We start from the raw sequence: 25,484 nt of genomic DNA, 5'->3' as shown, positions 1-25,484 counted from the left end.
TCTTTGTTTCATACAAAAGCAGCTAAAGCATAAACTAGATCCATGTTTTTAAAAAATTGGGTAGTGAAGTTGACTCTGTTTTCATCATGCCCAGTGGTGGTAACAAGCATTCTTTTGTCCTTGCTCATTCACGACACCAGAGAGGCTCTGCCTTTCATGGTAAGGTGCCTGAAGAAAGCGTGCTGTATTAAGTGGTAAACCTTACCACAATGTTCATGGTGCCACGATAACACTACAGAAAGAGCTGGCTGCTAATATGCCTCAGATGAAATACTAGAGATTTTCATACAATTTCCAGAATATCATAAGCCCCTGCTCAAAAACAAATGTCCAAAAACATAAAGTCTTTGAAGAGACGGATTATTTGTGAACTGCATAACACCTGGTTTTCTGTTTGTTCAACTATTTGCTAGGAAAGTGTTAGCATTTCAGCTCCTGCAGGCACAGGTAGTCCCAGGGATGCCTTAAGCCAAGGGCTCCAGCGATGCCCATCATGCTGAACAACCCGCTGGGCATCCAGAACACAGGCAGCCTCTCCCTCTATCCCTGATGACTGTCCCAGGCCTTGGGACATGATCTTTTCATGGACTCCGTGTCCAGCAGTCTGGCAAGCAAGAAGTTCTTTTAGTCGTTAAACTTTACTAGTCTCTTATATATTTAGTTCATTTTCAAATCAAAAATGGCTGCAAATCAAAAATGGTTCTGTCCAGRGCCTGCAAACTTTACTCAGGTAAGTTATTTTCTCTCATTGACTCTATCAATGAGTCTGCTTGCTTGAGTAAGGCTTATTTACATGAGAAAGGGTTTGCAATATCAAACTCATTAACCTCTCAGTTGAGAACTTTAAAAGGTGTCTGCTCCACATATWAGTCTTTCTTTAGCTCTTTGCTGTGTTTTAGATCATTCACTTGTTTATTCTGAGCTTATTGTGTCTTCTGTCGGTGTCAATATGGCTCAGCTGGCAGCAGATGCTTCTCTAGATTGGAGCACACTGGTGTGAAATAATGAGAATGGAATGAGAATCCATGTGAACCTTTGCCCAAAACCTGACCTGAAACTTGAACATTTATGAAACTGCTTCTAATTTGTGTACCAGCTTCACAAGATATCCTTATTTTAAAAATGTAGTRGGTCTTTTAGTTTAGTTGGAAGGTGTGTGCAGTGGAAGAGTAAAGAAGAGCCCATTCTTTCCAGTTTGCTATGCCAATTTTGGGAAAACAATAGGTTTTGTAGTTGTTTTTGAAGAAAACATGACCTCACAAAACCTCTGGAGTTTGCCATTCTCAGTAGGCTCAAACTCAAAGTCCTACTAACATTTAGGCTCAACAGCAATACTTCCATCTCATAATGGTTTTTTTAACATCTGAAAATATTCTGGGGATGAGGATGGAGGGTTTAAATTGACCCTCATTAATGGGCATTCAATTGCAACAGAATAAGTAAAGGAGAAAACTGCTTTATGAAGAAGATAGTCTCTTCTGCTGTGCTTTTGAAACTAGTTCTCTATGATTTTAGTTATCTCCTGAGGCTTTAACTAAACAGAATTGCACTTCACCAATTATCATTCCTGTTTTGCTTAGCTCCTCAGTGCATTTAATTTTAAAAGACCTGCATTGCTCAACGTTCACTGCTGTTTAGGCAAAATTACAAAAATGAAAAACAACGTGATAGCACCTGTAGCATCCACAGAATRCAAAGTATGAAAGGCCTTATCTGTTCAATTATTTAAGCCATCCAATCTGTTAATAAAAGCTATTATACTGAATTATATCCAAAGACTTTCTAATCCATTCTACATTTTGGATTCCTTTGTTAATCCTAGATTGCCTAATAAAAGCATCTGGAATGCAAGTTCCTTTGCACAATGTTTTACTGAACAGACTGTCTCCTTTCCCAGACCTAATCCTTTTCTGCTTTTCCMTTCAAAAGTTCATAGACCTGCCTCCAAGAATGAGCTTACACACAGGAAAGTTAGTTCCTGCAACAAGACTTCAAGGAGATAATCTAACTGTGACAACTCACCATGTCTCTCCTGCTTTTCTATCTTGCTTTCTAAGGCTCACTCACACAGGTTTTCTTTGATTTCCAGTACTGGAAAGCTATTCCAAGGRTATGGTGTTCATATGAAGTTAGAGGGGCTTTGCAAACCTCTTCAGTTGTGCTCTGTTCCCTAAAACAACACAAAGCCCAAACCTCCCCTTTCTTGCCCACTGATTCTGGAGACTTCTTGAGAGCTGCACTTTGACTGACAACGCTGTAAATGCTATTTGAACTTCTAGAGTCAAGCTGGATTCTCCATTTTCGCACCTCATCACTTGCAATAAAAGTTCTGCCAGGAAAATGCTACTTTCAGTGGCTTTGTAAGGATGGAAATGGCTAGAAAGCAGTAAACATTTCTCTTGTGGCTGCCAAGTCGGAACAGAACTTAATTCGCTTCCTCTTATCACTATTGCAACTGCAGAGCTAAATGAAGATAAAAAGACACTAAAATGCATTTAATAAAGTCACTCTGAATATTCAAACATGACAGATCTGTTGAGGAAGTGAGCACGCTTTTGATAGGTAGTCATTTTGGGGAACAGAAGTGTACTTTAATTGCTTCTAGCTCAGGAGTTCCCAATTTTGGCTTGCCTTAGCAGTGCTGGCAGTGGCTGAAGTGCTCAGCCTGCACTGACCGTGCTCACAGGAGCACAAATACAGCTTTTTCCTTCAGCTTTCCCTTCAACCCGCTCCCATCCAGCCCAGAAAATAACCCTCCTCTGTGGTGCCACAGCCTCTTCCAGGAAGGCTTTCAGACATTCATCATCAAAGCATCAACAGCCTGATGAGAACCAATCCCAAAGAGAAAATATCAACCAACCCAACAACTAGGTCACCAATCCATACTAACAAGCAGCCAGGTACCCCCAGCCACACAGCCTGTCTCTGTCATCACTTAGCTGCAGATGTCTACAAGAGAGGACAAGAAAAAGAGAAATTTATCCCAGTATTTGACCAACATATTTCCCCAGCCCCTAGTGAGCTATGATTCAGAACAGTTCTGCGCCAAGCATGACATTGCTCTTGCAGTGTTTTCCTTGCAGGGATTTACCTAAATGACTTTTGACCCCACAAAAACATTGGTCTCCTCAGCATCCTGTAACAACAAGCTCCCYAGCCTAACACACTGGGTGGAAAATACTTTCCACAGATTTAATAAGCACAATGAATCCTGGCATTGCAGTGCCTTCCTTGCTTCTGCTAACGTCTTGAGTGTGCTTTCCAACAAATATCCTGAAATGTTGCACCTTGGTTTCAGGAGCCTGYGGAGCCCGCTTTTCAGGCTCTGTTTAATTGCTCCAGCATCCTCATTTAGATGCTCATCCTTGCTTAATTGCTCCAGCACCCTCGTTTAGATGCTCRTCCTTAGGCAAAGGGTTGTTTCGGCAGGTTGCAGGAAGAGAGCAGCCAGGCAGTGGCTCGGCTGAGTCATGGTGCTCAGAGCTGTTCATTAGCTCAACCTGCAGCACCTGCAGGATGGAAGGGAAACGGAATGGGAATGAATTTTGAGGAGGAAACTCTACAGACAGCCAAGGGTAGGGAAGCGGCTGAGGTTTAATAATGATATTTTCTTTTAATTAAGTCAAAAAGCTTATAAACCAATTTAGTTTAGGAACTTACTCTCTTGTTTGTGATCTTGAGGATAYTTTATACACATTGCAGGGGGAGAACCCAGCAGCTAAAATAAAATCCACCCTATTTTCTTTACAAACTGCAAAGGGGACCAGCTGTGCCAGGGAGCAGGCACACAGATCAGGCACCAAGGTCTGCTCACAGAGCACAGCACCCTCGGTGGATTTGGGAGAGCAAAGCTGTGTGCGCCTCCCCAGCTGTGCCAAACCACAGCAGCATAAGCTGCTGTTTYGGGGATCTGAACACAGAAACCCAAGCGAACGTGCCGGGAACCTGGCACTGCTCTTACTCTCATGCTTTGCAGTTCACGCTGTCTGCTCGTCCTTATCTGCTTACAACTCCTGCTTGCCAGACGGGCTCTGCAACCTGACAGCAACACGGATCCGCAGCCACCAAGTCCTAGCACTCTGTCCTCCCCGTTTGCTGGCTTGGGGCTGTGCTGTGACRCCCGCATCTTGCTGTGCAGAGCCCCGGGGCCCGGCGAGCAAACTGGGCTCCAGCTCCAGGTCCTGACCAGGCTCTTTTTGCTCTTTAGGGTGGTTTAGTGGCACGGTGACCTCAGAGAGCGAAGCACTGAATCGGAAAAATAGGCCCTATGGGGTATGTCACCATTGGTGAGCTCGTTGAGTGCTGAACTTTTGCTCTTAGCAGCATCTGAAGTCTGAGCTTAGGAAGACACTTAGTCTCTTCACCTCAGGACTTTTTACACTGGCTAGCAAAATCTCTGGTTAACAGAGACTGCATACATTTTTAGCCTTCACTTGCTTAACATGTATTTACTTATCTTGTAGGACACTGTTCTTGCACAAACAGCAATCACACTGCTGGATTTAGTAGCCTGCTAGGGAACTGTTACGTGGTGCAAGGACGTGTACAGCACACAGGCCTGAAGAGTCATTTTCTCATGCCTGGGTTCCTCTTAGGAACCTCATTTTAGGAGGTGTTGAGCATCCTCAGCTCCACCACCTGTGGTGACGGGTGGATTTCACACGCCTTGAGGGTGACTTGTAGAGACAAGCAGCATAACAGCTCCAAGACTTGCAGCTTGCTGAGCCCTTTAATAATCCTCCCATGGGAGGGGGCAAGGCTCTTCTCTGCTGGAGGTGTCAGGCAGTCCCAGGCAGCCTGCACTGACAGCAGGCTCTGCAGCCACCTCACAAGGAGCCACCCGGCTCCCAACCGTCCCCACAAAACCACGCYTGGATTCCCTGGTAATGGGCCGAGACTCCGAGTGCAGCCGGAGCGGTTGCCGCCGGAGCAGCCAATGCCAAGGAGATGCAGCCGACAAGCGGGCCAGGGCCCGGGGGGCCAGAGCAGTCCTCCTCGCTGCCAGGGTGTTGTGTATTTCTCCAGTACACAGCAAGCTGCTGCAAAGAGAAGAAAAAGGTGCTGCAGCTGGAGCCGAGACCCTGCTGCTGAAGAGAAGGGACTGTGTTAAGGTATAGCCCGTGCTTGAGCATTTATGGTAAAAAACGATTTATAGTGACATGCAAATTTAACTAGATGAAGCTTTGGATTATTTCCCCTAACTCTTGGTTTGTTCTATTTCCCTGAGGTGGAAAAATGCTCTCTGCCAGTAATTCATTATAAATGCCCCAGCCATCCCCATTAGCTACAGCAGGTCTCCACTGCACTGCTCAGTATTAAAATATGCACAAACTTCTCTGCTCTCCAACTCACCAAAACCAATTTTTGAATCACTCTGAGAATTTAATCACATTTTGCTTCTCTTGGCTATAATCAACGTGCATGCTTCACACGATGTTTACTTTGAGTGCAGGCACCAAACACAGGTATATGACAACCTATTTCATGTATAGAGGATAGTGTTAGCTGAATGATGTGCAAGGATAAATTATATACAAAGTTGTGCACTGGGTATTATATCAAAGTGCTCCATCAAACCCATGCTAAGTCACTACTGAAGGCAACAGAGACAAGAAACTGCAAAATTAAGCTGCATGCAGCAGCTCTATTAACTCAAACATATTGAACATCCTGGCATAGCTAACAAAGCAGGCATAAACAGAGCTGCTTTAGCTTGCCGTGTAGCAAACTTCCTAGTGCCCATCCTACAAAGGGCCAAATGTCCTGAATTTCCATGAGAATCAAGGGGAGTTGAAAGGCGGTGGGTGAGATGAATGGTCTGGGTTGTATCAGATCTCCTCCAGGCAAAGGGCTACCTAGAGGAAATGGCTCTGTCTACCTTAAAGGGCAGCAGTAACACAGCACAGTGGGAGCAGATGGAGAAAGGGGTGCTGAGGACCAGGCGTTCACACATTTCATGGTCTGCTTCAGATGAGCTCTTCCCTCAGCCCAATGTCCTGGCAGCTGGGCTTCATGAGGTGTCCTCCTCCAGGGCGCCTGCTAGCTTGAAGCTCTTCAGAAGCAGGTTCCCAACGCAAGGTAGAAGGCTGCTTAAGAGACACCCATGAACATCTCCTGTTAATTATGGCCTTTGGCAGCCAGCGGGCAAGGACAGGAAAGAGAAAGCCAAAGAGAAGAACCCCTCAAGGTCTCCTTCACACCCCACTTTGGTTAGTCCACTCACTCCAGCTTTCAGAGGTGGCAAGCCAAGGTACATACAGCACTAGCAGATAAAACACTTGGGTGAACAGCTCAGGAAAGCACATGGGTAAGAGGGATAGCAAGTGTTCCTCACAAATACACAGCTGAAACGATCTATAGCTGAGCTATGCATTTCACTGATAATCGTGGAATGACTTTAAACCCAGAGATGATGGTTCACTGAAAATACAGGGCTAGTTGTTGTTAGGCCATTTTCTGAAGTTTGCTGTGTTTCAGGTTATGTTTCAGCTTACGTASAATTCAATCAACACATGAAATTCTCTTAACCTATCAGATACATGGGCTCCCTTTAATGAACCTTGCTCAGCTGCAGTTCTCTATCACTGTGAGCCTCCTCCGCCACATCACAATCACATTAATGAGAAAGCAGCAGCTCTAAACCTATGTGTCTGACAAACAGACCCTTAAATTATTTTTTACTGCTTTGTTCAAGGAGGCAAAAGAACACATGACATCCATAAGCTATGAAACCTGAAAAATTCTAGCTCAGCATTTACTGTGATCATCTACTAAGAAATGCAGTCATCCAAGGAAAGAAAAATGCGATAAAATAAAACTGTCTTTAAACACAAAAGGCCTGAACATGATTCACCACGTGATTACATAAGATGACAGGGCCATAATGCTGCATAAGACATCTCAAAGCAGCATGACACTGATGTGATGGGGGACAAYTCGAGCCCTGTGTTTTTATTTTAATTGGATCTCCAAGTGCCAAACAGCAGGAAGAGAGCTATAACTTCAAGCAACTCCCGRCAAGTTACTTCCAAATATTATAATAGTAATAACAACAACAGCAGCAACAGTAACCACAAGAAGGTACATCTTAAGCATGGGTTCAGCTTTAGTTATGCAGTTGCACAACTTGCATCGACTTTAATAAGAAATTGGCCAGAGAAAAGTCATCTGAAATGCAGAGTTCTTCCACGCTATGAAGAAGCAATCTCCATCCCGTGGGAGCAGGAGGCGTCAATCACTTAGATGGGGATGAGCTGCGTTAGCAGAGCGAGCTRTACGGAATATCACAGCCACCCCCTTCTCTTTGCAGTCCAGCTAACCCCCCAACAGCACCTGTGCATGTTCATGTCATGTAAGGACATGCAATGTATACATATAACAAATACAGAATATATAATCCTGTTTTTTATTTTTTTTATATATATATATATATATATATTTGTTGTTGTTGTTAGCTGAGTTGCTACGTGTCCCAGAGGAGCTTTCATCATCATATTAAAGATATTATTTTTTTCTGACAGATGCCAAATTATCCATATAGCCTGGCAGCCAACTACAGATATCTGTTCTCTACAGATGTATTACACATCACTGATACTCTGGGTATCCATGGGTCAGATACCTGTATCACCATCTTGACTGACTACTAGAGAAGAAGGGACCAGGCCAAGGCCAAAGCTCGACAGGGAGCAAACCAGATCTACCAATAAACTCCACTTACCAGCAATCGTAACAGATTGAAGCTAGGAAATATCTTCTGGAGAGGCAAGATACTCAGAACCAACTAAGTTACCTCTGCTGCCGCAGAATTAAAATACAAAGGCTAGATCACAAAGAACAAGAAACAAAACCAAAATGACTGCAGTCACTGAAATATTTGATTCAATATTGCATTTTAGTGCAGGATTCACGAAAACTGGATCCATGCTATGTTAGTCCTGAAGTTTGGGCTTTTCGACATGACCACAGAGAAGCACTTAGCTGATCCTCCATTTATTCTTCTCTGCCGTACATTTTATACATTTCATTTATACATCCATTTTATTCACCTATTTACCAGTGCAAGCCKATCCAGTGCAAGGCATGGGCAGCACTAAGGACCAGGGATGGCATCCCAGAAGGTTTTTTTCCAAACCATTTGCCAAAACAAGAACRTAACCTTTGGCAATGCAGCCTGACAGAAACAGCTCTGCACACACAGAGACATGACCGAAGCGTTAAGAGTCGCAATAAAATTGAAGGCAAGGGATCCTGCCAGGGACTGCAATATTCTCTCTCCCTGCTACGCTACATCATCGATGCTAATTTCATTTCTCTCTGGAAATGGCATATCTATCTCTTATAGTAATCTCCAATTGAAGTGCATTTCTACTTTTCCTAGGGTTCTTGCCTCAGGAGTTTGACTGTATTTATGTGTCTTTTGCTCCTGATCAATCCCCTGTCGCCATCTGCTTGCTCCTGAGAAATTCCATCCAGGAGCGGCTTGCTGGAAGGAGCTGGAGACCCTCGGGGTGAATAGATGGATGYCGTTTACTGCAGCTGATCTGTTCCCTAGACTCCCTCTTGGCTTCTCTTGAACAGGTGAGTGTTCAGTTGCTATAAATCAGCTCAGCTCTCCTAGGACTCATTTATATCAACTGAGAATCCAGCCCAAAACATAGAACTAGTTTTCCACATATAAGACYGCCAGCCTGCATTCCTTGCTGCAGGGACCACTGGCAGCAAAAAGAGCTACAGCTACTTTTAAAAAGTCCTGGAATTGCTATTCTGGCAGCCTTTTCACATGCTAGGTAAAGCAGCGGGCAGATGCTCCTCACCAACGTATGTCCATTCATTGGGCTCGTCAACAGAAATGGGAGTTAGCTTTTACCTTAAGACAGTATCTCACAATTATTGCAGAAGACACAACAATTGGAACTGAAGGAGATAAAAGCAAAACTACTGTTAATTAGTATTGGCATAAACACAAATACTAAAGGACTTGAGCAAGACACTATTTACTAGTAACCTATAAGAGAATGTTAAGAGCTATCCCTACGTCAACACAAATCCCAAAAGTTACAATTAAAGTGGATTTCTAACCTCTGCCAAAGAYACCAAGATACCTAGATATCTATCAATCCAAAAGTTGGACTTATCAAATTATGGGTTATAGTCTTCCACTCTTCCTCACAAAGCACCACTAGAGGTGATACTTCATTCTCCCCGTGGTCAGTTCCCCTTGCTGTTGTCTCTCACATCGGGAAGTTCCTACTCAGTTGTAGTTTCAGGGTGGCTGAATCTCGCTCCATGCCATTTTTGCAGCTTTGCAAAATGCCAGAAGGACAATGCAAAAATGCAAAAAATGCATCTGATTTTTCCAGAATACATCTGGCAGTGAAAGATGAAATACATCTACACATTCGCTGCACGCAGTGCTGGTACTTCTCTTCATTACACAAATCCTTCTATCCCACCCTAAATCCTGACTCTGGAGGATTCACTGAGGACATTCACTGAGGACAAAGAGGCTGGAATGAGGCCTGGGGTGGCAGTTCGTGGGAGGCCAGAAAGGAGGTAAAAGTAAATGCAAATGCAACTAGGTGGCCACAAGCCCATGACTACACAGGATCAAAGGAGCTTTGTACGCGACGGCTCTGTGGTTGCAGCAGATTCATGGATTAACGGTCCTAAGCAAATAGCTAAGACAAGAAAGAAAAGTGGAATTCAGCACTGCGTTCCGTGAAATTTTACTTTTTTTCCCCCCACATCTTATCCAGCTCTAGTTTGGTCTTGGACGAAAAATATGCAAAGCTGCCTACTWGTCCCAGCTGTCAGGATTGCAAAACAAATGGGAGATTTGAATAAGTTTATTTAATTGTTATCAGTATTAAAGGCACCTTAAGGGAATCATCCTTAGAATAATTTGTAGTAGATAATAAATTACATTCTCCTCTATTTTCCTCCCTGGGAAAAACCTATTAAGACTTCATAATTAAAACTCCTGAACACAGTTCAACTATATGTTCTTAATTGAAAAATACTCTATTTTTAAAAATATCCTTTTTTTTTCCTCCTCTATGAAAACAGCATTTGCTCTCCTGAGAAATGTTACTGAAGATTATTAACAACTGTTCTTCATCAAAACTGCTAAATGAAACATTTCTTTACTTGTACAGGAATTCAAAGCAATAAGATTTGGAACCTAATTCCATTCCTATTTGAAAATACTGGAAAAAAAAAAAAAGGAGACTTTCTTTAATCCTTTTTAATAACAGCAACAGGGGTGTATAGAAAGATATAAAATGTGTTTAGGCACAAAACCGCCCCTTTTCTTCAGTATCCCACACTGATTAGCATGATCGCKCCACACCAACTGGGAGAGAAATTCCTTCCAGAATTGGGTCCTGAGGTTTGTTCTGATTTCGCATTTAGCTCGAACCACAGGAAGAGCAATTTGATTCCACATATTCATATGCAGTCACAATATATTCACAATATACACTAACAAGCCAAAACCAAAGATCACTGCTAGACTTCCTGCTAAATCCCGTCTCCAGGTTAGACGCTTAGGAGCAAACTTTTTGGAAAAGCACATTATTAGTTTAATAAGCTCTTACAAGAATGGCAGTAACAATGAAATTAGAAAACATTTACTTACTGATGTGTATAGGTATCCTTCACTGTTCATTGCTAGGTACAATTTTGTTTGAACCCCCTGAATCGCCACCACTCGTAAACCCACAGGTATGAGGTTAAACAACGCTAGGAGAGAAAGGAGATGGAAAGCAAAATTAACCTTTTAAAGCATAAAGATTAGATAGAGTACTAAGTCAGAATTACTAGAATTGAATAAAAAAAAAACAATTCAGGGAAATATTAATTTCCATCAGTGCTATAAAACAACGCTAGTACCATTTTTAGTTCATTTAGCAATTTTTACTGATAGCCCATATATTATCTACAGAAGATATCAACGCATTTTTCCCATCCTGAACATGGTAATTGGAGGCACTAAGAGTTGGAATGACTTACCTGCTTCATGGGCAGAACTCAGGGTCTGCTAAATAGACCTGAACATATTGAGTTTCATTTTTGTTTGTTTTTGGAGGTTTTTGTTTTGTGTGTGTGACAGGAAAAATAAATAAATCCAAAACCAAACAAAAAGGTTTTCAAGAGGATCAAAACTTTTTTTTTTTTGTGTAAGTTTGTATCAAATACAGCAAATATTCTTTACCAAAAAGAAGAAAAATTAAAATGTATAACTAACATCTCAAAATCTTTCAAAACTTGTCTCTTCGTTTTGAGAAGAATGGATTTGAAAAAAACAGGGTTAAATAACTTCGAAAGGAAATGGAATGATAGCATATTCTTTAGATCAACTCCTAAATTTGTGTTTTAAAATTAACCTGCTTCAAATGCTCTATTTGTATTTATGCTTCTATATGTGCTAATAACGATGACAAATATATGTAGAGAAATCTCTCTTYTAATAATGAAAATACTAGTTTGGAAACTGGCTTTTTTTTTTTTTTTTTAAGCGAAGTTATGCCGTACCTTAAATCTGTGGCTATGTCAAAATTTAATACAAGTAATAATCTGCAAATATAGTACTTGATTTGATAGGTAGGATTAAAAGCAAGTGAGGGGAGATAAGAAAAATTTCAAGAGCTGCTATCATAACCCAAGCATCTCCGTGCAGATTGTTGTATAAACGTAGAGTTAGGATAAGGTAATGCTAAACYGACTCTTATTTCCAATGGTTTATTACGTGGCTGTAAAACCCTTGTCTGCTTCAGGCTGAACTTTGGTATTTATGGTCACCGTGCAAAAGCAATTTAAAACTGAGTTATGAATTTGAAATATTTTTCTTATTATTTGCAAAAGTATAAGCTAAGAACTATAAGCTGTTATAATTTTTTTTTTCAGTCTGACAAACCCCAAATGGTCATATTTAATTAAAAGAAAATTTGCAGTGGACTAGTATCTAGCATAGCTCCTAAATTCTGTAGGGCTGTCAAAAGCATATAAAAAAAAAAGGAAAAAAAGAAAAAAAAAAAAAAGAAAGAGCAAATGTATAAATGTCCTGCTTCAAGAAAGGCAAGGCCAGAAGCTAACGCTCTGGGATGGGGACTACTGGAGAAGTKCTGCTGAAAAGCAGCTTGGTAGCCCTAATTCTTGCAGAAAAGGGTCTCCTGGCTGGTGCAGCTCTGAGGTTGTGCCACCTAGAGACACTAAATACCTCCTGTCTGCTGTCCGCACAGTGGTCCTCAACAGCAGCGCTCTGGAAAGGTGCTCTCCTGCCGGCATGTTCTGGGCCCAAGGCTACGGGGATGGGCTCCACTGTAGACAGCGCTGGGAACCTGGCCATAAGTGGCTGAGATGGGACAAAGACGAGGACAGGGAGGAAGATGCAGCTTCCAGCATCAATCTCTCTACCTCTGCATCCCCTCTACCTCCAACAGCATCGCCTCTACCTCCTGGTGTTGGAGGGAATGCACCAAAAAACAATCAAACAAACAATTTTTTTTTTCTTTTTTTAAATCTTTTGGCATTGTTTCTAGAGGCTACAAGGCCCTGGCTTGCTCTGGGGACAACAGCTCCCTTCCTTCCCGACCTGTCAGCTCACCATCGGCAGCTAAGCTGCTTCTCCCCTCCCCGTTGCACCACAGCAAGGTCCAGCTTCAGAGCAGACCCTCCTCACGCCTCTCTCCAAGGCTCTGCCCCATTTCTATAATGCTGCAAGCAGCCCGGCTGCAAATAGCAACGGTTTTTGGGTCCTAAACCAGAGCTGTGTGGTCCCTGCTGCATCTCCTGCCCTGAACAACAGGTCCAGGATGCAACCACATCAACCCTCACTGGGCAGGAAGGACAGAAGGGGCGGCCAAAAAGCCCATGCAAAAGGAACTGTTTGTTTCTACCATTTGCAATAGCACAAAACAGTCCTAAAGCACTTGCATGCATCCTAGCTGCTACCTATTACATTCACAGCATGTAAAATAAGGACATAATACCCACTGCAATGAAAAACTTGGTGATGCCTGAGGGAGAGATGATCTTTGCTATGGGCGCTGTGCAATACAAGCTGACAGGGAACGAGCTGCAAAATAGGGAGGCAGCCGGCCCCCGTTGGATTTATTAATGTACACATTACTCTGTAGGATTTATTTATTATTACACATTACTGCAAAGCCTGTGCTGTCCTTGGCTTGGCCACCTGGACTTTCACACACTTTCCGCAGGATATAATTTGCTACATATTTATTTTATAGGTCTTCAACTCTCTTTGCCATGCCAAAATTGGGGAATAAATTCTGCCTTGATTTAACACCTTGCCCTATTTAACACATCTAATGAGGCCAAATCTGGTTCTGAGCCAGGAAATCCTTTCCATGAGGCACTTCCTCAAATTACACAGGCTCTTGGCTAAAACTGGGGCCCGGTGACTACTACAACTCCTCAGCTTCGTACTTGCCCTCCTGTCTCAGTTGTGCTCCTGAACCTCAGCTTTCTTTTAAGCTCCCTGCAGTCGTGGATGCAGCCTTGGCCTTGGGAGCCCTGTAGGGAGCAGCGGGTCTGCAGAGCTGGAAATAATTGCTCCCTTTTGGGGCAGCCAAAGGGGATCTCCAGGCAAATCTCTGACCCAGCACCAGGAAGCAAACAGCTCAGAAGCAGGAGAGGCAACAGGAATGCCAAGTGTTCCCTGGAATGCAGACGGATTATCTCTATGGTTTGGCATGAACGCGGGTGCAGAGCCCTGGGCCTGGCTTTCTGATCTGCTGGCCGTAGCTGCGGAGCTCCAAGTTTGAGGTTTCTCCCCTTATGTCTCTGCAGAAATCAGGAGAGAGGATTTCAGAGGGCCTGATCTGCTTAATATTCATGYGAGCAAGGCTTTGGAGCAAGCCCATTACACGGACTCTGATCCATAGCATAAATCAGCCTCTCTTCCTAATGCCATTTAAAATGTTGCCATTAGAACAAATTCAGGACTGGAGGACATTTAGTTCTATACACTTATCTCACATGAAAGAGGAACATATACAAATGCATGTACTTTTTCTTATGATAAAGCCTTCTATTTTCTGAGTGCTTCGATACCGCAGCCCAGCTGCAACCGTTCCTGGGATATGTGCGTTATATTTAAGCATTCAGCATTTTGGAATCTGGCTTCCAGCAATAAGTTTGTACGATTTGCTTTGTAGTCTGTCAGGTTATGGTAAATTTAAGGGCACAATGGAACCCACGCATCACAGAAATTGATACAACTGTACGAATTCCAGAAGAACAGGTTCTCACAGATTTTATCTTCTTTAGAATATCAGAGCCCCTATTAAAACAATTGCAAGCAGCATTTACAATGAAACAACCTCTTGAGAAATAAGCTGTAAATTTGCCTGCTCTGGAATGTGAAAATTTGTAACAATATCATGCAGGAAGATTAGGGTTTGTAGGCGCCATCTCCACGGGTGAGATGGGTGCTTATGCCAGACCTTGGATGTCTTTAGAGATCCTACCCATGTGCTCTGCCTAAYGCCCAGCACCTTCAGCTGCAGAGAGCTCTTTAAGCGGCATAGTTGGATCCCTCAAGACACTCATAAGTTAATTCGTGGATGCAATAAGTAGTAAAGAGGGAGCAGGAAAATGATAGGAGCGATAGGACAAATTAYACATCGCAATTTCCTACTCTATCCTAGTTCTGCTCTATTTAAGTACCTTGTAAATACGAAAGGATGAAAATATTCTTTAGTATTAAAATAGGGTATTCGAATCAGTACCTTTCAATGAAAGTGTTTGTCAAAAAGAAGAGTTGCTTGTCCATCTTCTGGCTTATTGCTTAAGCAACCTCAAATACCTTCTCAATCTCCTTGCTCAAACTCCTTCTTCAGAGCAAAAGCTTAGTTGTTCAGTTTAGCTTAAACTACGTGAAACAGGTATTTTATTTACACATACCCGTTCTACGCTATCTCTTTCATCCTTCCTATTAATTCTCTAAGTTGTTAAAAATATAAAATTYAGAACAGTTTCACAGAAAAGCTGAGGGAAAACTGTTTGCACTCTGAAGTCATAATTAAGCTTAGAATTAGCAGAAGAGATAAAAAAAATAATGGGGAAATGTGAACTTTAAGCTCTGTTTAAGAGTAGAGTTATTCTATTTCAGGCGCTCTGAGTAGGCGAACAAATTTTCTGTGTCAGAAAAAAAAAAAGCTAATAAAATCCAAAGGACAGCAATGAACTTCTCTAGATTGCCATGGAGATAACATTTGCATTGTTTGTCACATGTGTCATCGTTACCTTCACTAGTTCATTATTTTCATAAGTGATTTTTATTTGCCTTTCTTTCAGACCCAGTAAGKCGGAAAGACTCCTGCACAGCGTGCAAGGCATGAAAGCTGCTTCCATTCAGTCATCCTAGGACACCAATGCTTAAAGGACCTATATGGAAAGAAGGAGACACCACAATGCACAAACACACCATTTATTCTGATGTCACTTACTATAACTACTGTCCTCCTCTTTTGTTCCATCAATTGTTCCATCTGCTTGCAACTGCAAGTGGTATCCTTGCCTGCTGTATAGCTTTGTTACTATACCTTTAAGCTGAGGCTCTGTAAGAAAACAATAGTGAGATTAATGTGGGAAATGGGGATGTGCTGTTCCAAGGAGCAGGATGCTAACACAAACCTCCTGGTTTCGGAATAAGAAAGAATAAGGGAGGAAAAAGACCCGAGACAAAAGCAGAGTAACCAGCTTTGCAACACTCCTCGTTTAGGCTGAGGTCAAATTCGTGGCTAGGAAAAAAAAATCAATTGCCAAAATGATTAAATGCCACTTTCTACTGTCACATAGGTAGCACATTAAAACCTGCTTCCAGGGAATGCGAATGTTCGGCTGCAGGAGCTCAGCCCTATCTCAGCTAAGATTAGGGATACACTGGCAAAGAGCATATTTTATCTTTAAAAAAAAGGTGCGATTTCTTAAATGGAGAGAAAAGGAGAACTACTAAGACAACGTTAACAAGAGCTGTAGTGACAGCTGAGAGCCTRCATATATAGCAGCAAACGTTTACGATGGGAACTGCTGCAGTTCTAATAAACAAACCCCCATTCTTCRTCGCTCCAAAGAGTATGAAGCATCTGAAGTGATAAACTACTCAGGGAACATATGGAAAATGAAAGGGGAGGGGACCTTGAAATCCAACAATGTGTGGAACTGCAAAATAAATATTACCATACGGGTTGAGGTAATTACCTCCTCAGCTAGAAGAAGAAAGATCAAAACAACACATAGTCTGCATATTTGTTTTTCATAATCATCCTTATATTCACAGTTGCAAAGTGAAATTATCTCAAATCATTTCAGATCATTCCAGACCAAAAAAGTAAATAGCAACAGGATCTGCTGTCATTTAAAGAAAWTACTGAAATTACAGGGTAATGCATCAGGAGTAATTGGAGGGGGGGAGGAAAGAGGTCTACTTCCACTGAATCCCAATGACATCTGCATTGTGGCCATCTCACACAATTATGCTTGGCAGAAGGTGATGCATCCTTCGCAGCTCGCTCTAAAGCGACTTAATTCAGAGACAAACGCACTGCAAAGATACGAGGTGGCGTTGCCGACGCAAACTCCCCRCGTCCGGATAAGACTCCTTGGGTTCCTAATGAAGGAAATTAGGGGAGCTCTACTGCTATGCTTTGCTTCAGTAGGAGCTGAAGGTGCAAAGCTCACAACAGTTTGCACAACTATACTGCTTCCTATTAGCAACCTTTAATAAGTGTAATGACAGAGAAGGAACCCAAGAGCCCCTCTGGCTTTCTAGCAGTGACGGAGCTGCGTGCAGGTTTGCAGCRAGGTCCCTTTCTGTGAGTGCTGAAAGGCACAGACAGGTTAAGTGGCTCCCAGCATCGGGTCTGAGCACAGCAAAGCGGGAGCAACGGTACCAGGAGGTTCTGCACCTCCCATGTGCAAATCCCACTGGGCTCAGGGACCGAGCCCTCATGCCCGGTCTCTGGCACGGGGACTGCATGAGCAGGATGCTCTGAGGAAGGGACAGGATGCCGAAGTGTAACTCTGCATGGAACAGAGCCAAAAGCCTCTTCTCCTGCAAGCATCACACACATAAAGCGAGGGAGAGGCAGGCTGCAAAGCAGGGAGGCAAAGCCCGGCATCTGGACTGCTAAGTTATCCAGCATATAGAGAGGAATAKGCAGCTAGAGGCAGCGCGCACGGGGAAGCCTCCCTGCTAGCATCTCCCCAGCAAGTAAATCACGTGTGTTTATGTATGTGCGATGTAGAGCCGGACGACTGAGTTGCGGGGACATGGGTGGACACGTGTGTGCAAGCGAGGCAGGAAGTAACGGTGTGCGCTACCCAAATAAAASAGATGAAGCAAGGAAGAGATCGCTACCCACATCTACCACATCACGCAGCCAAGAGGCAACACCTGCATGTTAATCTTCATTTCAGCAGCTCTGAGAGCCCAGGTTCCCTCTCCCCATGCCCAGCACGCATCGCAGGTTGCATCAAACGAAACCAAACTACCCCCCGTCCCCCGAGCACGCAGCCCTGGCCAACCTGGTCGCCTCCTCCGCCTTTTCTTGGAGCCGAAAAGCTTGACCCTGGAAAACACGTTCAACTTGTTCTTGTCGCAGCTGCCCTTGCTCTTGCTTGGGCTGTTGACACACTTGCAGGCGTTGGACTTCTCCCGCTCCCTGGCCTGTCTCTTCTGGCGGATCAGGGAGCTGGCGATGGCAGCGGCCATGGCCGCCACGGCCCCGACGGCTCAGGCGCGTGGGGTCTGCTCGCCGGCCGCGGGCGCCGCAGCCAGCATCGCGACCCCGCGCTCACGGGCTGGGGAGCAGCGCGGGCCCCGCCGCGGGGCGCGCGATGCCGCGGGTCTCCCCTCGGGGGTCCCGCTATTCCTCCCAACTTCTGGCAGGGGAAAGTTTGCCGGCCGAGAGGAGCCTGGCAGAGGAGACCGAGCAGCTCACTTGGCGGGCATTGCTGCGAGCTTCTCCACGCACATCCACTTGCTGCAAGATCATCGCATCTTTGCCCGGCCCCGGCTCCTCCGGTGAACTTCTCTCCCGAGCCTCCCCATCCAGAGCCCGGCAAACACCTGTGAGGCACCAGCTGGGTCCGTCTCGCAGGGGCTTCTGGCTCTTGTCGCCTCTCCTCTCCCGAGCAGAGACCCCCAGCAGCGGGGAGGCTGCCGCGCGCCTCGGGGAGCCTCTCCCCGCAGCTCCTCACAGGTGCTGCCGGCAGCGCAGCCTCCCCGCCGAGGACGCCTGCATGGCGAGACGCGCGAGCGGGCGCCGCTCGTGGAAACAGCGGCTCTGCCCCGACGCCCGCGGCCCCGGCGCCGCCACCACTGCAGCAGCAGCAGCAGCAGCAGGAGTGTCGAGGCGGCGAGCGCGGGCGCGCGGCGGCTCGCGCGCTCCCCGGGAGCTGCGCTGCCTCCAGATCTGAGGCGACGCAGCAAGCCCCTTATCACCACCCTCCCCTCCCTCCCTCCCTTCCTCCTCCTCCTCCTCCCTCAGCGCCAGGCAGAGCCTGGCAGCTCTTTGTGCGCCACRGGCAGCAGGCAGTGGGGTGACGGCAGGCAGGGGACGGAGCCCCCCGGGCTGCCGGGGGTCCCACTGGTCCCTGCACTGTCTCCTGCAGTGGTGCAGGCACCCAAACACACAAGGAGCAAATATGCAGTGCCGGGGCTCGAGCTGAGCTGGGCAGCAGGACGGCGGCACAGGGACACGCTGCTTTGCCCCAGCCTTGCAGGAATGTTCCCCTCCCGCCTCTCCAACTCCTTGGAGGCATTTTGCCATTTTCTCCTTTTCTCTCTCTGCCCCCCACCTGCTCTCAGAGCAGGTTTTCTAGCAGACAGCAGAAAACCTGTTTCTTTGCAATGTCCATGTTTGCTCTCTCCACCCCTCTTTGCCTCAGTCTCCTGGCCGTGCTCTTGCACCAATGGGGTTTATTTGCCAGTAGGGCAAAGTAGGGCAAAGCCAGGGCTGCCAGGCTCAAGTTAGGCAGGATCAGGCAAGCACAAAAAAATGGACCCACATGGTGGTGGACACAGAATCGGCCCACGTCCACGTCCTAGCACAGAGGAGGCAGGAGGTCCTTGAGGCCCTGGTACCTCTCCCACTGCTCTGCACCACGCTAMTGATGGCCAGAGTCTCCCAATAAGGCAAATACAAAGACATGTAACCCCAAGGGCAAGCAACTCTCCAAACCATTTATCCTGGAGGCAGAGGGGACTTGCAGGCACTTGAGGACTTTGCAGCAGGGTGGTATATCCTGTGGGCTGGCTCCTTGGTGAAGCTGAGTTTGGAAGGGATGCAGAGGTGACGAACTATCAGCAAGCTTGGATGCAGCCCTGTGCCAGGTGCTCTAGGTGACCCTGCGTGWGCAGGGGGGTTGGACTCGATGACCTCTGAGGTCCCTTCCAACCTTGGGCATTCTATGATTCTATGATTCTAAGCTGAGCCTGGCAGTGAGTGTACTCAGCTCCTGGGTTCACTAGGTCGGGCCCAGGGCTTCCCTGGACTCTTCAGATGGGACCCAGCAGGCACTTTATGGAGGGCACTTCTGCCTCAACGAGGTGACCACACTCCTTCACACCTCAGCCTCTGCCAAGCTTTCCAGTGTATCTGCCCCCTCTTCCTCATACATCCATGGAAACACCACGCATCCTCTCCTCCCTCTTTGGGTTACACCTCACTAGAACAGGCGTGCACAGAAAAGACCATGTCGCCCTATTTCTTCACATCAAGTAGCTCAAGCTCTGCAGTTGACCTCAGCTCTGCAGTTGTATGCAGTCATGGGATTAGAAATAGCTTACAGTAGGTCCTCTTGTTTTACCAACAGAAATGCCCATTTGGTACAAACTTTGAAGATATTGTCCCACTCAAATCACAATAGGTGCCATCATAGCCCGAGACCTTAACTGTTGATAGAGTATATTAAGTCAGAAGTCACACACAACGCCTTTTTTTTCCCGTCAGATGTGTATACATTCATGCCTATACTTTCCTTCATTTTTATGAGGCACTTTATGGTGTCCAAATACTCATATTAAATAAACACTCCTAATTGCTTATTTAAGCTAAACAGTACAGTAAAAATAACTGTAATGTACAAGTTCCACCACTACCCTCGTCTACCAGCTCACACAAGAACACGTGAAATCCAACCCAAGAGACAGCCAGTTGGATATTATTAGCAATAACTCATCCTACTCAATTCGCCAATAATGGAATATAAATTTTGACATCGCTCCACTTTGAATAGTCACAAGACTGATCTTCCTCAGGCTTGCATATTATTTTATCAAAATTCAGCATGGAATGCAGCATTTGATCTTAAGACCAAAGTGGAGCTACCTCTTTGTAATCCAACCCAAACATCACATAGTTCATTTTCAGAACAAATGACCAGAATTTAGAGTTCAGCCTACCTTGAAAAACCTGAGGAAAAGAAATATGTAAAAACAATATTTATGATTTTTTTATGACAGCATTCTAGTCTGCTTGCTTAAAATCTATAAAGAAAATTCATTTGCATAAATGTTCCTTGACAGATAACTAAAGAGAAGAACAAAAATAGCATATATGCATAATCAGATTTAAGTTTCAAAAAACAGTCATCCAGATTTTTTTGCATGATCAGCCTCTCCCATCTATTGGTACTCCTACAAACATGTCTTCATTTACTATAAATGGCTTATGAAAATGGAGATCTTATTGGGAAAATGCCTTTGGTACAGGACCGGTCTTCGGACTGCTTCAAATTTACAGATATAAAAAACCTGAACAGATTTATTTTGTTTGAACAGCAAGAGTTGTGCAGTCCCCTCCTTGCTAAAAAGGTAAAATAAAATAAAACAGCATTCCAAGCCACTTTTTGAATGTAGAAGGTAACAAGAAATGCCTTGAACCTATGTCAGATGGACTTAAAGCTAAAGAGTAAAGCTTCAGCTCCATTTCAGTCAAGAATTAATCATCTCTTAAGAAATCAGGATAGAAGAGATCTGCAGGACCGTGAATCTGGTACAGTTATTGTCAGGAACAGGGCAGTGTCCTGACCTGCAGCTGGGCTCTGACCCAGCATCAATTTCATTGCTGTCAAGTAGCAGAAGTTGCCTGGTTTAGGTTAGAGGTTTAGGCTGCAATTTCAGCATCCTGAACCAGGATCAGCTCTCAAACTAATATGGGATGTGACTTTCAAGCAAAACACATATGCCACCCTTGTTGCCCGACTTCTGCAAGAAAAAGCACCCAACATTATGATTAGCCCAAAACACAGGTTGGTACTATCGGCTCTTTTACCAAATGCTCCATCTCCTTGAATCATTTGTGCTGTGGCAGGTCCCAGGGTGCTGCTGTTTCCTATCAGTTGGAATCTATCCCAAGTGCCCATGGCCAATACTGCCATGAAACAAAGTCCAAGTTTTGACAAGGTGCAGAGGTGCCCGTAGCAGCCAATGTGCTGCCTCCCCACCCAACTGATCACACATCCTACCTCGGCACATGAATGTCAACAGACGTGATCAAGTATAAAGCAGCATATCGAGGTAGTATTGCTGTCAGAGACAGAAATGCATGTGGGAGAGACAGTGCTTTCCAGCTGCTTGCTGAAAAGTGATTCGCACCATGCCACTCGTGCAGGGACCCAACTTCCTGCCTTGTTGAGGCATTAATGATCCTCATGACATGTTCCCATAAAGTARCAGCTCGCTGCCATCTCCTTCGTCAAAATATTCCATTAGTATGTTCAATTATTTCTTCTTCTCCTATAGAAAAGCAACAGAGATGAACTAGTAGGTCCTATATAAATAGGTAGATGCTGGGTAAAACATACACTGAATGAAAATGGAGAGCAGAAGAAAATTCACAAGCCCACTCCACCTCAACCCGGTGCCATGCAGCCCTCAAATTTACATTTACAAGGCTGAACTCGTGTCTGTGCAACAACCAATTTTACCCGGCACGGGATGCCAAGCTCTTGTGATGCCTTGAGTGACATGTCACTGCTGTTATGGAGCAAGCAAAATAAAAACAGCTCTGGAGTCAAACCCAGGGACTATTTATACTGCCAGTACTCCCAACAACTTAAGAACTATTTTCTTAAAAGTGCCACCAAAATCACTGCTCTCCCTTCTCAGATCGAGATAAACAAGACTTCATCCAGTCGGGGATGACACAGCAGCACTGAGGCCCCCAGTGACTTTTTCCTCTTCTAAGTAAACAGAATTACAATTCTCCAGGAAACAGAGCTGTTCAGACCCAAGCCTTGCATCACTTAGCTCCTCCGCGAGACATCCCATGGAAATGACTCAGCCTTTCTTCAGCAGCCAGCTCCGTGGCTGGCCAGAGGCTCTGCAGGATGCGAAACGCCACCATGCTCTCTGCTTGCTCTTTGTAGGGGAAAGAATACGGTTTCTTGGCCAGTCCATTACCCCAGAAAGCCATTTTACCCCCTGTTTGGGGCAACATATTTGCCCCAAATCAAGAGGTCATTAGAGGTTTATGGTTATATGCAAGGTGGTAACTGCATTAAGTGGAAGAACCTGGCCTTTAGGCAGCTCCTGACCAAGAGCTCAAATTTGATATTTTAGGTAACAGACCAACTGAGCCACTTTAAAATTAACCTTAATAGTAAACACACTAAGTTAGCTTAATAGTAAACAAACACTTTAATAATCAGCTTTATACCAGCTGTATTTCTGTATCTTTATGYCAAGACAATAAGGCATCTCTAAGTGGTGAAATAGATGTTGTTGTATGAGCCTGTGCCATGCATCTCTGCAAAAGTGTGCTGTGCTCTCCTGTTAGTAACAGGAAAACAAATCAATCGATATATAAATTCCTGTGACACCGGTGCAGACAGGCTGATTGGACTCATCTGAACAAGAGTTCCCTCCCTCCACATATGAAAGCACAGTGTCTGTCGCAGTCCAAGGGGGCAGGTGGCTGGCTGAAATCTGTCTTCTCAGATTGCAGAATCACTACTCCCAGCACCCTGGATGTTCCCCGGTACAGAATAAATCCGTGGTGTACAGGGCTAGATGTGCAGAAACTGGCCCCTATCCAGCAAAACAGAGAAGCGCATCCCTATCTGGAAGCATGTGAGTCATCTCATTAAGGCTACCATGATATTTAAAAAATAATTATGCACCTAACGCATTACAAAAGGTTCTCATATCCTGATCCTGTTTTCTTGGCAGATCTGCACATGTTTCGTAGGACAAGTTTCACCGACTCAGACAAGAACTTGGGCCTCTTCATTGTGACTCACCCTCCTTGCTAAATGCTCAGGAGATCCAGTAGACCTGAGATCAAGAACATGGGTTTCTTCTCAGGTTCTCAGGAAAGAAAACTTACACTTTCTCTGCCCCTTCCTGGCTGTGAACTCTGATGCCTTCAGAGCACCGTGGCAATCAAAACGGGATTTGATCTGACCATGTCCCCTGGTGGAGCAGCCATTTTTGGAAAAGGAGGGCATTGTTTGAAGGCAGAAAACAGAAATAGTTTTGCCTAGGTTAATTCATATTCAGTCATCTCAAAATGTCAACCACAAAAGATCTCTATCTGGTGCACAAAAGATCAGTGCCAATCACCTGGGAAAGGTCACAGAACAAACACAAGAGATCGGCTCCCAGCTCTCTGCACGCTCCCAAATTAGGAACATGTTATTCTGCTRCCTCCAGGTGCTCAACTTGAGCCAGAAACTTACAGCAGCAAACGGTCAAATTCTCTCTGCCCACCGCAAAGCAACAGTAAAAACGCTCAAGATCCTCCCACATCAGTATGCGCAGAGGTTTGCTCAGGCCCCTCGCWGCATGACGACGCTCAGAAACATCAGCTTAAATGACAGTGTATCATCCCTGAAATATTTGCCTCTCAGCATGGGACACTAGATATGTGGGTTATATGCCACTGTCAAACTTAGCAGAAGGCGACTTTACTACATGACAAAATACCATAAACAGTCCTTCTCAGGACAAGTTGCCTGAACAACATCACATTTGTTACTCAAACAGCTATTTTCCCACCCCTTCATAGATTTGATTCATTCTCTGTCAAGACCTTGAAAAGAACCAAACAATCATTGGGTCTCCACTGAGTTTGAGACTCTACAAGGTTTCCTCCCATCGCCTGCACCCAAGCATTACCACCGACTTCTGACCGACACAGTTTTTGCTTTGCTTAGAAGCTAAGTTTTACCCAAGTTTTGCTCGACTTCCCAGGACTACAGAGCTCAGTCCTCTGCAGCCATGGGATGAATGCCCAGCTTACTGCTTCCTGTTGCTGTGTTAATGATCTGAGACCCATCTGTTCTCTAAGAATGAAACCAAATTATCTGGGCTGGGATCMGAAGAGCCTGGTTAGAGTCTTCTGTGACTTTGACCTGACTGCAGAGATTATGGCACCAAGTTCAAAGGAAAATGCAAACAGGATCAGTCACAAATGAAAGGGACTTTGCGTCAAGGTACCATTTCTTGGACAGAGGCAGTGCTTTCYAGGAGCTGGAACACCTCATGGGGCAGCTGCTTGTGCAAAAGCGCCCAGTGGGACTTYGCTCTGCTCACTGTCATGGAACTGGAACCAGTTTACCTGAGCATAAAACGCTGGTCTCACTATCTAAAAAGCCACAGGGAAGATGTGACCTCRAGGATTAGGAAAAGGTCCACAGGCTAAAACTTACAGATTCTGCGCTCTATTCAGCAGCTAATAATGGTGGTAAAGTATATTTCATCTAACTTCAGYGATATAAAAGTAAAGCTTATCTACGCTCAGCTCAGCCAACTCTCTTAGCTGTATAGCCAAGAGAGAAAGAGAAGAAGGCATCTCCAGCTTCAATCTTCCCCACTTAAACTCATCTCCATCCAGAAAGCACCATCATCTTCATAACTGCATAAAGGAAAACACTGCCTCTACCTCACTGAAATRGCCATGGAGAGGTGTGAGGAGACTCAGACCATTATCTTTTGCTACCTTATGCTTTCTACATACCATCTTTGTAATAGACTAATTTATGAATTATAACAGATCACCAAAAATAACTAACTAGCCTTGACTGAGCTCGGTCTTGTTTCCTGGCAGTGCTCAGCAATAAATGTGAATATAAGAATTGGCCAAGGATTGTCACTACCACACCACTCATCCTCCCCAACACCTAAAACACACCTTCCAGGTTGCTTCACGGGCTGGCAATTTCAAGTTGCTGTTAGTAAGAGCAGAGCAAAGATGACATCTATAAATCACGTGGGGAATCTTAGATGGAAAAAGCAAGATATCATAAATAGAAGTACACTCAAAAGAAACACTAGCTAGCAAAACAGGAACAAAGACCACCAACCAGCATTCACCGTATTGGATTTAAATAGGTCCGAAGCATGAAGACCAGAACAATTKCATGTGCAAATTATACATCAGGAAATTAGAAGAAATTCAGAGAAGTCAATTCAGAGAAGGCGGCTGATAGCAGAACATCTGCTACTGCTC

The 25,484-nt window shown here is 44.7% G+C and overlaps 1 protein-coding gene across 2 annotated transcripts in view; it reads right to left on the bottom strand.

Moving 5' to 3' along the window:
- Positions 1 to 25,484, bottom strand: part of FGF13 (fibroblast growth factor 13) — a 102,887-nt gene that overhangs the window by 33,911 nt on the left and 43,492 nt on the right. The window contains exons 1-3 of one of the 2 annotated variants that reach the window (XM_026035958.1): positions 17,554 to 17,809; positions 15,474 to 15,584; positions 10,640 to 10,743 (exon numbers count right to left, since the gene is read on the bottom strand). In XM_026035958.1, the coding sequence (XP_025891743.1) occupies positions 10,640 to 10,743; positions 15,474 to 15,584; positions 17,554 to 17,740 (402 nt within the window). In that variant the 5' untranslated portion in view covers positions 17,741 to 17,809. Of the gene's footprint in view, positions 1 to 10,639; positions 10,744 to 15,473; positions 15,585 to 17,553; positions 17,810 to 25,484 lie in introns of those variants that run through there. The other variant, XM_026035959.1, reaches the window with a different exon arrangement.

Source organism: Nothoprocta perdicaria, unplaced genomic scaffold (assembly GCF_003342845.1).
Source record: "Nothoprocta perdicaria isolate Ctin4 unplaced genomic scaffold, notPer1 scaffold_17, whole genome shotgun sequence".
Classification (NCBI taxonomy): domain Eukaryota; kingdom Metazoa; phylum Chordata; class Aves; order Tinamiformes; family Tinamidae; genus Nothoprocta; species Nothoprocta perdicaria.
This window is presented reverse-complemented; position numbering and strand designations above follow the sequence as displayed.